Source organism: Emys orbicularis, chromosome 5 (assembly GCF_028017835.1).
Source record: "Emys orbicularis isolate rEmyOrb1 chromosome 5, rEmyOrb1.hap1, whole genome shotgun sequence".
NCBI lineage: Eukaryota > Metazoa > Chordata > Testudines > Emydidae > Emys > Emys orbicularis.
This window is the reverse complement of record NC_088687.1, coordinates 143,438,999-143,453,854: the sequence shown is the minus strand read 5'-3', so window position 1 is coordinate 143,453,854 and position 14,856 is coordinate 143,438,999. Positions and strand designations below refer to the sequence as shown.

The window sequence follows — 14,856 nt, the reverse complement described above, 5'->3', positions numbered from 1 at the left end:
GGGACCCCATTGTAGGAGCGTAGTGTAGTCCTTCCCCTGCCCCCCGGTCTTTAGAAAGCAGACAGTGCTCCAGGGTTTGTGCCCACTCAAACCACACATGGGAGAAAAGGCATTCAAACATTAGCAAGAGACGTGTTTGGATTGAGCCTTAAAATATTGAGCTATCCCTTGGGAACTGGGGGTTCGAAGGATCTGGGAATTGTGTCAAGTAAGGGGTGGGGTCTAGTCTGGGGGTCAGGGAAGGTTTCCTTGTCCCCATCCTGACTCCCTAGAGTGGAAATCCACCCATGCTCCTGGGCATGTGCTCCCAGCTGGTTCCCAACCTGGCTATCAGTTTAGGAGTCAGCTGTTAGAGGACATGTCAGGTGAGTAGCTGTGGAGGGCATGGGCAGCAGGGAGATGGGTGGGTGGAGCTCATTGGGGAGGTAAGGCAGCTGCAAAGGGTCACGTCTAGGTGTGGAAGTGGGATGGACAGTGGTTCGGACTGAGCTAGTTTCAGCTGGAAACCAGGTAAATTCAGAATTTGCCAAATCTCATCTAAAGCCAGAACCACGGCCCTCCTTGTTACCACCAGCCACAGCCTCACCTGGAACTAGATGTGGGTGAAAAATACCAAGCATTTTTTACAGAAAGTGTTGAAATTTTTTCACATTTTTCAAAATTCCCCAAGAAAAATTTACAAAAAACTGAAACGGAAAAATGGTCCATTTTCAAAAACTGTTTTCATTAAACATTTTCTGATTTTTGAAAACCAAAAATGGATTTATTTTTATTGGAAACCATTTTTTTTTAAAACGAAAGCCAAAAAAACATTTTACAGAAACATTTTTGGTTTCCGGTTTTTCTATGTTCATTAAAAAAAAGTTTCAATTAAAAATATTTTTCAGAGGTTCATGGATTCCAAGGCCAGAAGGGACCACTGTGACCATCCAGTCTGCTCTCCTCTATAACACACCCGGAGACCTGCCCCACAATAATCCCTAGAGCCGAACTTTTAGAAAACCAGCTAATCTTGATTTAAAAATTGCTAATGATGGAGAATCCACCATGATCCTTGTTAAGTTGTTCCAAGGGTTAATTATGCTCACTGTTAAAAATGCACGCCTTATTTCAAGTCTGAATTTGTCCAGCTTCAACTTCCAGCCTTTGGATCGGTTAGACCTTTGTCTGCTAGATTGAAGAGCCCATTGTTAAATATTTGTTCCCCGTGTAGGCACGTATCGACTGTGATCAAATCACCTCTTAAGCTTCTCTTTGTTGAGTAAAACAAATTTATCTCCTTGAGTCTGGTGACCAGCACTACTTAACACCCAACCCTAGGGTTCCCCAAAAACTCAGCCAACAAGTCCAGGGGTCCTCCTCACTCCCCTTATCCTGAGTATCAAGTGCCGAGGCAAGAAAGTGGAGCAAACATTGCTAAAAATGGCACAGGACAATGGGCCTGACTTTTGAATGGAGTTCACACTGCCTACATTCAAGCCCTGTTTGTGTTTATTTTCCATGAGTATTAGTATAAGAGAGTTCCCGGGAGAGAAGTTGCCAAAAGTGGAGAATCCGCAGCTGATTCTAGAGAATACTGATGAAAAGCGAGTTTTCAATTTCCCCCCCCAGAACCCTGATTCTTAGAGTCACACTCTCATCCAATCAGGGAACAGTGACACACCATGCGACACCAACGTGTCCAATCAACGCTGCTTGACTTTTTGTATTGAATACTCATCACAAACAGCTTGTGAACGAGCGACAGGCCAAGAGTCAGTCATAGAAATCCCCTGCCAAGTAATTTTGAATAATGACATAACTAGAAAAAAGAGGCAAAGTTCACTGAATAAATCATAGAATATCAGGGTTAGAAGGGACCTCTGGAGGTCATCTAGTTCAACCCCCTGCTCAAAGCAGGACCAATCCCCAGACAGATTTTTGCCCTAGATCCCTAAATGGCCCCCTCAAGGATTAAACTCAACCCTAGGTTTAGCAGGCCAATGCTCAAACCACTGAGCTATCCCCAGGAGCACCGCCAGCTTTTCTGCCGCCCTAGGTGGCAGAAGGTCCCGCCCCGAAATGCCGCCCCAAACAGAGGCAGCGGAAGGTCCCGCCGCCAAAATACCGTCGCGGTCGCTGCCTCCCAAATTGTAGCTCCCTAGGCGACCGCCTAGGTCTCCTAATGGGTTGCGCCGGCCCTGGCTATCCCTCCCCCCCAGTGAGCTGTGACAAATTGCTTGCCCAGCTCTAATAACGGCTCCTTCCTGAAACCTTCCTGGCTCTAGTTCACAGATTCACAGAGTCCCAAGCTAGAAGAAGCCATTCAATTATCCAGTCCAACCACCTGTATAGCACAGGGCAGGGAATTTCACCCAGGTACCCAATAATTTGTGAGTCACTGAGGTCACATTAAAGTTCTGAAGTCAAATTAAATCCTCCTTCCTTGTAGATCCTCCCAGGAATCTCTGGGTGAAGTCCTTCCTGGAGACTCAAGATGGGAAGCTAGCCATCATCGTCTGTGCTGTTGACAGTAACCCGCAGTCAGAACTGGCCCTGCGCAGAGCTGATGAGCTGGTTGCTTCTGGTTCCTCCCGAGGTGACGGGGCATCCGGACAGAGGTTACGCGTCTCGTCCTCTCCTAACACCTTGAAACTGGAGATCAGGAGCGTCACCTTGGAGGATGAAGGGACGTACGTGTGCTCGGCAAACAATGCGATCGGCGAGGCCAGCGCCTCCGTATACTTCACCATCGAGAGTGAGTATGGAGTTCGTCACTCCCATTGCACTCCAGTGTTGCTTAGAAGGGAATTCGGGGCAGATTCTCTCCCATACTGCCCTACCCCTGCACCAGGGAGTGAAATCTTCCTGTCTATTCTGCTGGGGATTCTCCTGGCCAGGAGAGTGCTAACTAAGTGGGCAAAGAAGCCACAGAGCCATCTGACCCCAGCATAGGGGGTGTGTAGAGACAGGGAAGCAGATATGGCTGAAACATGCTGCGCGCCAGCTATCCCTGGTTGGTGAATGTGGATCATTGCCAGGTGTGTAGGTTAGAGCAGCCCCCATGCTGCTCTAACCTGTGCCAGGCCTGGGGTAGAATTGGGCAGAGGATCAGAGATCTGTAACAGTCTACCACGCTGACTCCGATGGTTAGTTATTGGTTTCAAAGGGCTGCTCCAGCTGTATCCATTCCAGCTTTGCTCTGGTTTCTTCCACAGCTGTGAGGGTTGTGATCCAAGCAGGTCCCGATGTACGTGAGGGGGACCGCATCACACTGACCTGTGAGGATACCAGTGCCCAGCCGAGCACCATTTACACCTGGTACAAGAACACCAAATGGCTGGCGGAGGGCCCTGGCAGTTCCCTCACGATCCGTGGTGCGGCGGGCACTGATGCTGGCTCGTATTCCTGCACGGCTCACAATGACAGGGGAAGGAGGACATCTCTGCCCACCGCCTTGCGCGTGCTCTGTAAGTTGCCTGCAGTTTAGATAACGTTACGTCCTCTCAGATGGAGCATGCAATCGAATTCCCAGTGCAGGCGACTTCAATCACAAAACCAAGTCTTGCTGGGTACCTGCCAGGACTAGCTCCAGGGACAAGACATCATTGTTTCTCTGGGGAAAGGGGGACATTTCCCTGCTGGACACAACCCAAATGGGTCAAATTCTTGAAACGTTATTTAGCTTTAAATATCTTAAGTGGAAACGTTACCCACACTAGAAAGGGAAGGTCTTTGTCCCCCTCTAGTGGCTGCTCCACATCAGAGGTTAATGAGTCTGCCATGGCTGCCAGCTAATGAACGGGCTTAGTCCTTTCACTGCCACTTTTAGCTCTGTAAATCCTCGGTTCAAATCCTGCTGTTGGCTCAGATGGGGTCAGTTATAGAAACATACCAGGCCAGAACCTGCTTTCAGTGGTGGCAGCGTAAATCCAGAGGAACAGAGTTTCTCCAGAGCAATGCTACCCCACAGTGATTCAGGGACCAATGAGAAGTGCCTTCAAAATACCTGAGATAGAAGGAGATTGACTCCGGCAGAGCTACTCTGTGTTTACACCAGTGTAACGGAGATCGGCATGTGGTGCACTCCATCTGCCCTAGCACTCTATTAACAGTGGAGACAGCCCCACGGGCTTTCCCCGCATTGCTGTCTGCCTGGGCCTCGGCCCTGGCCTGGAGGGCAAACTCCAGGAGAGACAGAGGAGAAGCTCATTTGCTGTGGCCCATTCCACCTTCAGCCTCTCTGCTGTGACTGCCAACGGGAGGCAATCAGCGCCAGTTGTGGTGACTGCTCCCTAGCAACTCTGTTCAGGCTCCGGGTCACGTCACACGGATCGGTGGATAGTCATCAAGTGCCAATGACGTCCGGTCACCACTGAGCTAGTCAGAGAGTTGACCAGGGGCCCAGTGTTATAAGCATCACGCTAGAACCGATTGGGAATTTTGTAACAAAACGTTTTTTCATTGGAAAACACTGATACCTCAGAGCCTAAAAGCTTCATAGGAAAGGGTCAGTTTCAATGAATTTCCCATTTCAAACTTTTTTGGAAAAGAGATTCTACGTCGTCGAAGCATCCCATTTCGACATTTTCTAAATGCTTTTTGGTTCAAACCAATTTCCCATTTAGAAATTTAAGTTAACTGAAAAAAGCGACAAAGAGTCCTGTGGCACCTTATAAACTAACAGACGTATTGGAGCATAAGCTTTCGTGGGTGAATACCCACTGTGACTGACGAAGTGGGTATTCACCCACGAAGGCTTATGCTCCAATACCTCTGTTAGTCTATAAGGTGCCACAGGACTCTTTGTCGCTTTTTACAGATCCAGACTAACACGGCTACCCCTCTGAAAGTTAACTGAAGATACAAAACGTAAAAAATATGAATCGGTCAACATTGAAACAAAATGTTCCGATTGCGATGTTCAAAAACAAATTTCAGATTTTTGGTTTGCGAAAGTTGTTGAGATTTCGATTTTCCATCCTGATTTGGGACAGGGAGAGTTTTTTAAATCTCAAAAATGCTCAAAGAACAGGAAAACCATTTCCTTTCCAGAGCTACTCCATACCCCCTGCCCATCCCCAGAGCCATCTGGCCAAACTCTGCAACCCCCTTCCAGAAGAAAGTCACTGTCTGTTTTTTAACTCAAGTACAGCGTGTTCTTGTCCCTTCAGATGCCCCAAGGAAGCCCTCACTCATCTCCTTCCTAGATGCCCAGGATGGGCACCAGGCCATCATCCAATGCACTGTCGACAGCCACCCACCGTCAGATATAGCCTTGTACCGAGGGGCTGAGCGCACGCCCATGGCTTCCACCCGGGGTTCTTGGGGCTCGCCTAACCAGCGGCTGAGCATTCACGTGTCCCACAACTCCCTGAAGGTGGAGATGAAGGACGTCATGCTGGAGGACGCAGGCCAGTACGTCTGCTCGGCTAACAACACCTACGGCAGTGCCGCAGCATCCGTGCGCTTCGGTGTGGAGAGTGAGTGCAGGTGTCTTTTTAACCCTTCTGTGCCGTGCTCTCTCCCTGGAGCACCCACAGGCTATGGGGGGATTTGGATTCAGATCCCACGGGGTGGGGCCAAAGCAGGATCTGGAGCTTGTGCACCTGCAATCTCTGGGGAAACTCAGATTTAAATCTTGATCTGAGCATCACAACAGATTTGGGTGTAGAGCTCAATGCTAGCAGCTGGTGCTAAGCTGACAATGCTAGAGGCTAAGACTGAGATTTGCCAAGTGATCTAGGGCAGTGGTTCTCAACCAGGGGTCTGGGGCCCTCTGGGGGGCTGCGAGCAGGTTTCAGGGGGTCCCTCCAAGCATGGCTGGTGTTAGACTAGCTGGGGCCCAGGGCAGAAAGCCGAAGCCCCAGCGCATGGGGCTGAAGTCCAGGGCCCTGAGCCCCGCCACCCGGGGCTGAAGCCGAAGTCTGAGCAATGGAGCTTCATAGGGACCCCTGTGGCGTGGGACCCCAGGCAATTGCCCTGCACGAACGCCAGCCCTGGCTTTTATAAGCAGAAAACCAGTTACTGTGGCACGGGTGGGCGGTGGAGTTTTTATAGCATGCTGGGGGCAGCTGCAGAAAGAAAAAGGTTGAGAACCCTGATCTAGGGGATTTAGACAGATGCCAATAATGTCACTGAGACAAGGTGGGTGAGGTAATATCTTTATTGAAGTTGTAATATCTTCTATTGAACCATCACCCACCTTGTCACTGTAATATCCTGGGACTGACATGGCTACAACAACATGGCATACAATAATGTCACTGGGAGATATGTGTCAAAATCCCCTAGCCTGCTTTGAAAATCACATTCCCCCGATGATATCTTTATCTGCACAAGCAATGGTGGTGCAATATACCCAACGCATGTGCTTCTCCATGCCCCAGCTCTGACCTGGAGGGATCACCTCTAGCAATGAGTAGATAGTTCATTTCTTTGGTCCATTCAAAGGGGGCCAACAAGGGGTCCGATCAGTGCCAATTATGGTGGTGGGTTTTGTGGAGGAGGCATCTGGACTAAGACACACCAAACAGCCATCAGAAGGGTCGAACCTTGGGCTAGAGTGGAACTGGAATCCGAGATGACTAGCACTGGTTGGAAAATGGAGATTATTTTCTGTCCAAAATGTTGACAAAAATTAACATTTTTTGGTTTTGTGGACATTTTTTGCAGAATTTTTCGATGAAAAATCAAAATCTCAAAAATTGTTGAAAACCAAATGAGTCGTTGTTTTTACACACACACACACACACACACACACACACACACACATCCCCCCCCAAAATCAGCAAAAATGGAAATTTTCTTGCAAAAATGTCCATTCTGTCAAAAAAAAAAAAATCTGAAAAAGAACTCGGATGAAAATTTTGTAAGCAGCTCTGCTGATGAGCAGCTAATGGCATGAAACATGGAGCTCTGCCAGTTCCTACTAGAATACACATGGCTGATTTTCCTGATCTCTTCTCCCCATCAGCTGTCAGAATCATGATTGAACCATCTCAGGAAATCCACGAAGGAGTCACAGTCAACGTGACCTGCCTGGTTGCCGATTGGCTCGGCGGCGAGGCCAACTACACCTGGTATAAGAACAGCAAGTGGCTGCAGGACGGTCCCGTTAGGTCGCTCCACCTTGATAGGGTCTCCAGCGCGGACACGGGGTCATACCACTGTCGGGCAGAGGGGAGGACAGGAAGTGCCACCTCTGCCCTGGTCAGCTTGGATGTGCTCTGTGAGTGTCAAGGGGATTTGGGGGTTGATTTGTTCACACTAAATAAAGGCAACTTGTTGTTATTATCTGTTATTTCTATAGAGCCATAGATGTGCCCAGAGCTCCATGAGAGTAAAATTAAGACCCAGGCCCAAGGCAGAGCCCCAGATCCAACCCGCTCTGAACTAGGGGAGCATCTAGAATCCAAAATCAAGACGCAAACGTCCCCTCCCTTTAAATGAACCCAACCAAACAATAATTGAAACAACCTCTTCCTTCTCCTGCAGTCTCCCCTCCTCCTCTTTCCCCTGTCCTTTCACCCCTCACCCCTTGGATGCTAAAAGCCTGGCTAACGTGATTTCTTGGCGTTTGTGTAGCGCTGTTTGCAGATTCACTTTGAAGGTCAATAATAGAGTGAGTCGAACAATTTACAAGGGGACAGTTTTCCATTGGAAAATGCTGATTTGACAACACAAACATTTCCCCGGAATGTATCCATTTCATTGAATTTTTCAAGGGGGAATCACTAAAATGTTTTGTTGTGATAAGATCCAAATGTTTTGTTCCAATAAGGCTGAAATGCTTCATTTCCATAATATAATAGAAGAGTCAACACTACAAAGTCGAAATGAAACATTCTGATGGTATCCGAAAGAAACTTTTGGATAAGGTTGAGAAGAAATATTCCATTATGCAAAAAATTACGAGATTTCAAAGCAGGACAAATGAAATTTTGAAATCTTGGAATTTCTCATGGGATGGAAAGTCTGTTTTGTGATCTGTTCTAGTCAATAACTGTAGACCACCACTGGCTGCTCTTAACCAGTCACCTCCTCTTTGTCAGTTGAAGAAGTCCAGCCACCTGATTTAACAGTAACATTGTCTCCTCCATGCAGATGCTCCAAGGAACCCATCAATGAACGCCTTCCTGGAGAACCGCAATGCAAGGGTGGGCCTCATCCATTGCACGGCTGATAGCAACCCACGGGCTGAATTAGCCCTGTACAGAGAGGATAAACTAGTGGCTTCCAGCCAAGGCCCACGCTCAGCAGCCAGCCAGAGGGTCAGTGTGTTTCCATCCTACAACACCTTGAGAGTGGAGATCTGGGATGTCACATCAGCGGATTCAGCAGAATACACGTGCGTGGCCAGCAATGCACTGGGCAACGTGACAGCCACCTCCTACTTCAGTGCGCAAAGTGAGTCAGGCAGAGCTATCAGCCATGGGTGAGGCTGCCACGTCCCATCTAATCCATCCCCACAGACAACGTAGGATTGTTCCCTACAGCGTGTCCTCCATCCAGTACCGTTGTACCCAGCAGGGGGCACAGACCCTCCAAGGAGCAGATCTGAATCCATCCAGCAGGGGGCAGTGAGGCACATGTGCAAACACAGACACACATAAGAATGGCCAGACTTGGTCTGACCAATGGTCCATCCAGCCCAGTATCCTGTCTACTGACAGTGGCCAATGCCAGGTGCCCCAGAGGGACTGAACAGAACAGGGCAATTATTGAGTGATCCATCCCCTGTTGCCCAGTCCCAGGATCTGGCAATCAGAGGCTGAGGGGCAGCCAGAGCATGGGGTTGCATCTCTGACCATCTTGGTGAATAGCCATTGATGGACTTCTCCTCCATGACTGTATCTGCAGGGCCGGTGCAACCACTAGGCGAACTAGGCGGCCGCCTAGGGTGCCTAGTGGTTGAGGGCGCCTAAAAGCCCGCTCAGGCAAGGGAGGTGGAGTGGAGGTGAGCTGGGGCGGGCTCCCCGGGCGGGGTTAGCTTCCGCGGGGGGGACTCCGCAGGCGGGGTTAGCTGCCGTGGGGGAATGGGGGGCGGGGTTAGCTGAGTGCGGGGGTGGCGCAAGGTGGAAGTTTCGCCTAGGGTGCAAAACTTCCTTGCACCGGCCCTGTGTATCTGATGCTTTTTTGAACCCAGTTATAGTTTTGGCCTTCACAACATCCCTTGGCAAGGAGTTCCACAGGGTGACTGTGCGTTGTGTGAAGAAATACTTCCTTTGATTTGTTTTAAACCTGCTGCCTATCTGCAGGTGACCCCTGGTTCTTGTGTTATATGAAGGAGTAAATAACACTTCCTTATTTACTTTCTTCAAACCAGTCATGATTTTATAGACCTCGGTCATATCCCCCATTCTGAACAGTCCCAGCCTTTTTAATCCCTCCTCATATAGAAGCCGTTCCATACCCCTAATCATTTTTGTTGCCCTTCTCTGTATCTTTTTCAATTCTAATGTAGCTTTTTTGAGATGGAGCGACCAGAACTTCATATAGAACTGGATTTATAGAGAGGCAATATGATTTTTACTGTCTTAGTATCTGTCCCTTTCCTAATGGTTCCCAACATTCTGCTTGCATGTTTGACTGCCGCTGCACAGTGAGCAGATGTTTTCAGAGAACCATCCACAACTCCGAGATCTCTTGGAGATCTGATCCTACCCAGCAGGGGGCAGTGGGACACACACGCAGGTCGGACCCTGTCCATCGGGAGGTGATGGAGCATAGACAATAGCCACGACGCGATGACTGAAACAGCATATTGATGACATGAAGACTCAGATGTTGCGGTAGAAGTACACAGCCTCCTGGCTTTGAGGGCTGAGTGTGTTGTCAGACCTGACAAACACAAGTCACTGGCCCTCCAGGAAGGGGGCTGGAGAGGGAGAGGTTAAATCCAGTACATTGGGGGGCAACTTCACCTTTCCAAAACTCACTGCCTCCTGCCCCGTACCCATGTTTTGCCCCTGTTGGAGTGACTTGAGTCACAGCTGTTTGTGGTTTTACACTGGCCGGAATAACCCTCCTCTCCTCTCTACTCCTCAGCTCTCGCTGACCTCCGCTTGTACAAGATCCTGGCTGGGATGTTCATCGCAGCGCTGGGGGCTATTGTTCTGGCCGTTGCAGTGGTCCTGTTATGGCCCAGGTAACTTGGCTCTTGATGCTTTAGTTCGTAGAAGCAGCTCAGGGGTGTCCAATTGGGCTGGCTCACAAGGGCTGGGAAGGGACGGCTTGTTTTGGGGTGGGTGATTTATTGTTTATTTGATATTACTAAAGCCAGCCCACAAGGAGGGGTAAGTTTTGACCAGGAAAAAGCCTGAAGTGACGTTTATTTGAACAGTCCAAGAGGGAAATTGAGGCAGGCTGCCTGTAGGCCATGAGGGGGCACATGAGAGGCTGCTGGCCTGGTTACAGACTGTGAATCCTTTTGCCGCGGGGTCACTGGCCAAGCCAGTGGTGAACATGAGTTGTATGACCCACTGCTCAGTGTGTTGTGTCTCCCACTCTACGTGATCCACAGAGGATGTCAGGCTGTTACAGTCCAACCTGAAGAGCTGGTCTCTATAGCAGATGCTGTAGAGACTGCCATGGTTAGCTCTGGAAGTCCCTGGTTTGGGCCCCGATGGTGCCATTTGAGAGTTTTTGAGCACCTTGTGCACAATGCCTCACGGGGTCTCAGGCCAGTTCCAGGTGTTGGCATCACAACTGGCCCCCTCCCTGGCAGTCTAAGTGGAGAGGCCAGTAACTGAATGGCCCCGGAGAATGGCAGCCCCTCTTGTATCGAGCGTGTGCATTCAGGAGCCGCATCTGACGGAGGGGGGCATTGGTGGTCAGACACCACAATGATGGGCACATGAGAATAGTATCAGGGGGTAGCCGTGTTAGTCTGTATCTACAAAAACAACAAGGAGTCTGGTGGCACCTTAAAGACTAACAGATTTATTTGGGCATAAGCTTTCGTGGGTAAAAACCTCACTTCTTCGGATGCATAGAGTGAAAGTTACAGATGCAGGCATTATATACTGACACATGGAGAGCAGGGAGTTACTTCGCAAGTGGAGAACCAGTGTTTTCACATGAGAATAACACACTGGCAAAGTGTGTGTCAGACCCCTCACTAGTGGCGGGTCCGCCACAGGAAAACAGCCTACTACCGCTAGCAGGATTGTTCCTTTAACTCAAGCAGCAGAGGTCTGCTCTTCAGCTCTGGGTTCAGATCCTGCTGATGACCCAAGCAAGGGTTTGCGATGTAGGTGGACAGACGGAACGGCGGGCCTGCGGAGTTGGGCTTTTTCTGCTCCTAAAGTGCTAACCCCCCTCGCCTCCTCCCCTGCCTAGGATAACGAAGCTAGCGAAGCCGCTAAAAGACGAAAGCTCCATGGAACTGACCGGCACAAGGGAACAATCACAGGTGCGATTCCTCAGTGTGGCTGGGTTGGTGCCGGGCTTGGGGCTTGGCCCGGGGGCACCAGAGCTGGGGGTCAGGCCCCCAGCTGCTCAAAGCCGTAAAAGACAGTCTGGCCAACTGAACTGAGAGGCTCTGGCTGCTTTGCTGTTGCCTACAGAGCAGGCCTCGGGCTGGATACTGGGGACATGAGTTCAGGAGAGTGGGACTGATGGGGACGGAGCGGGAAGAGGGGTTAATGCACTGGGGTGCATAAGGAGCTGAAATCCTGGGCCAGCGTTGGGATCAAACAGGATCTGGGTTGAATTTTTTCCAGCCCGCCCTGCCCTGCGCATGCTGGCCTATCAAAAAGGCCTGGGCATGAAAACTGCATGCTCCCCACAGCCTCCCCCATCTCTGTCCCTCCCCCTTCAAGTCTCTGTCTCACCCTCCAGCCCCGATGAGGTATGGAGAACCTTCTCTGTGGGCCTGTCTCCCCATTTCCCCCTGCTACGCTCACCCCTCACCTAGGAGTATAATTCTTTGTGCCTGGAGCATAGGGGAAGATGCAGTCCATGCTGGGGGTGCAGGAGTTACTTAAGGACTAGATCCTCAGCTGGTACAACTCGACTTAGCTCCATTGGCTTCAGGGCAGCTGTGGGCATCGACTGGCCCGTTGATGTCGGTGGATCTCTGCCGATCGGCACCCGCTGGGGATCCGGCCCGCTGACGTCCATGGAGCTCTGCGGACGGGCGCCGGCTGGATGTTGATAATTTAACCCCGCTGGCTAGGAAGAATGCTGGGCGAGGGTGGGAAGTCACACTCCCATTCCCCGGGCTGGCAGAGCTGAGGGCGGGTGGGTCCAGGGCCGGACGCTAGGCAGAGGGAGTGCTCGGAATAGAAGGGCGGAGCGACCCCTGCAGGAGGGTCAAAGATAGGCAGAGGGGCAGGATTTTAGCTCAGCAAGTCGGTGCCACTGTCTATGGCCCCTGGTCCGTTTCTGGTACCAAAGATAACAGAGACCCGTGTTTGGTGCGTGGCCGGGGATCGTGCACTTGGGAGCTTGTCCCACAGGCTGATTTGGGGCTCTGGGGTTTTTCCCAGCAAATGCCAACCAGGAGGGGTTGTGTAACTTTTCCAGGTTGACGACACCTCCTCGACCAACAGATAACCACGCCGCCTGGAGCAGCCTGCATGGCAGCCGCACTGAGACTCCCCTTGCCCGGCTGGACCCGGGCAGCGAAGTTGTTCTCACCCAGGGGCACATTTTTAGTGCTTGCCATACTTGGTACGTCGCATGTGTCAAATGCAGGACCACTGTGAAAAATCCCAGGCTGTCTCCCTCCACAAACCCATGACATCCGGAGCACCCTCATCTGTGCCCTGTGACTCCGCCAAGCCCCCACGTTTGCAATAACCTCCCGGCGTGCTGCCAAGCAGCTCATCAGTCACAAAATAAACCAAGGAGCAAAGTGTCAGTGTCACAAATGTTCAAAAGTACAACCCCTCTGGGCCTGATCCCGTGTGAGGGGAAGGCAGTGGGGGAGCTCCCCCTTGATAGCACAGATGCAGGATCAGGCCCTTAAACCTCGTCATTCTCAAAGCCTATTCAACCTTACTGGGGGGGAGCTGGGGGAGCCCTCGGTATCTAACCACTGAGGGGGTGCTACGGGTGGATCTTGGCTCTCAGGTGAGGTGTGCCCAGCAATACAGACTCAACCCTCGTGTATCTAAGGGCTGCTATGGGAGATACACAGGTATGGACTAATGCCCTAGGTATGTGCCCTACGTATGTGCCCAGGATGGGAATTCATTGATTATAAAGCTGGGAATGGGCGACAGAGAATGGATCACTTGATGATTACCTGTTCTGTTCATTCCCTCTGGGGCACCTGGCATTGGCCACTGTAAGAAGACAGGACACTGGGCTGGATGGACCATTGGTCTGACCCAGGATGGCCGTTCTTATAAAGCCAAAAGGGACCATTGTGGTCGTCTAGTCTGACATCCTCTATAATTAATTCCTGAATTCATTCCTGTTCGAATGGCAGCAGAACTTTTAGAAAAACATCCAGTCTTGATTTTAAACTTGCCAGTGATGGAAAATCCAATTACCCTCCGTGTTAAAAATGTCCCCCTTATATCTACTCTGAATATGTCTAGCTCCAACTTCCAGCCATCCGATATTGTCAGACCTTAGCCTGCTAGGGTGAAGAGGCCTCTCCTCTCAAATATTTGTTCCCTATGTAGATATTTACAGACTGGGATCCAGCCACCCCGTAACCTTCTCTTTGTTAAGCTAAACAGACTGAGCTCCTGGAGTCTATCACTAAAAGCAGCTTTTCCAACTGTTTGATCATGTCCAGATATTTATCCCAACACTTCTCACACTTTGGGGGATGTCTGGGGCTGGAGTTCGGTTTCGGCCCATTAGAGACACAGCGGTCAGCTGCAAAGTTTGGGTCTGGATCGAAACTTTCCCTGAAGTCGTTGTGTGTTTGGATCTGAGGATGCCTGTTCAGGTCCCTCTCTAATTATATCTGCAGAGAGCTGACGGGGTAGAAACCCATCCTACCCAAGGAGAGCTAGGGGTACCCTCCAGGTACAGAACAGGGGCTTCAGAGTCATTCCCCAGCTTCACCCATAGCAAGGCCCGGACTCCTGTGACATGGGATAGAATGCCCAAATCCAGCACATTTCCATGATCTGGAAAAAACGGTAACCAGTGAGGAGGCAAAATTTGCAGACGATACAAAGTTACTCAGTGCAAAGCAGACTGGGAGGAGTTACAAATCGATCTCACAAAACTGGGTGACTGGGCAACAAAATGGCAGATGAAATTCAGTCTTGATCAATGCAAAGTAATGCACCTTGGAAAACATCATCCCTACTATACATACAAATGATGGGGTCTAAATGAGCTGTTATCACTCAAGAAAGATCTTGGAGTCATTGCGGGGAGTTCTCTGAAAACATCCACTCAGTGTGTAGTGGCGTCAAAAAGCGAACAGAATGTTAGAAACCATTAAGAAAGGGACAGATAATAAGACAGAAAATATCAAATTGCCTCTATATAAATCCATGGTACGCCCACATCTTGAATACTGCGTTCAGATGTGGTCGCCCCATCTCAAAAATGATATATTAGAATTGCAAAAGGTGCAGAGAAGGGCAATAAAAATGACGAGGAGATGGAACAGCTTCCATAGGAGGCGAGATTAAAGAGACAGGGACTGTTCAGCTTGGAAAAGAGACGAAAAAGCTGGGACTGGCCAACAGGGGATGGATCACTTGATGATGATCTGTTCTGTTCAGTCCCTCTGGGGCACCTGGCACTGGCCGCTGTCGGAAGACAGGATACTGGGCTAGATGGACCTTTGCTCTGACCTAGTTTGGCCGTTCTATGTTTGTCCTGCAGTGTCTTTCAAGCGACCGCCACCCCTAGGAGGCAGCCGCAAGATACCCCCAGTGGAGACACCTCCTGGGC

The 14,856-nt window shown here is 50.2% G+C and overlaps 1 protein-coding gene across 1 annotated transcript in view; it reads left to right on the top strand.

Annotated features, from left to right (window-relative positions):
* The window catches only part of SIGLEC1 (sialic acid binding Ig like lectin 1), a 37,981-nt gene extending 25,441 nt beyond the window's left edge, over window positions 1-12,540 (top strand). The window contains exons 14-21 of the mRNA XM_065405615.1: window positions 2,432-2,737; window positions 3,198-3,449; window positions 5,154-5,462; window positions 6,956-7,210; window positions 8,086-8,388; window positions 10,030-10,129; window positions 11,323-11,395; window positions 12,511-12,540. Of these exons, the coding sequence (XP_065261687.1) occupies window positions 2,432-2,737; window positions 3,198-3,449; window positions 5,154-5,462; window positions 6,956-7,210; window positions 8,086-8,388; window positions 10,030-10,129; window positions 11,323-11,395; window positions 12,511-12,540 (1,628 nt within the window). The remainder of the gene's footprint in view (window positions 1-2,431; window positions 2,738-3,197; window positions 3,450-5,153; window positions 5,463-6,955; window positions 7,211-8,085; window positions 8,389-10,029; window positions 10,130-11,322; window positions 11,396-12,510) is intronic.
* The last annotated feature ends 2,316 nt before the right edge of the window (window positions 12,541-14,856 follow it).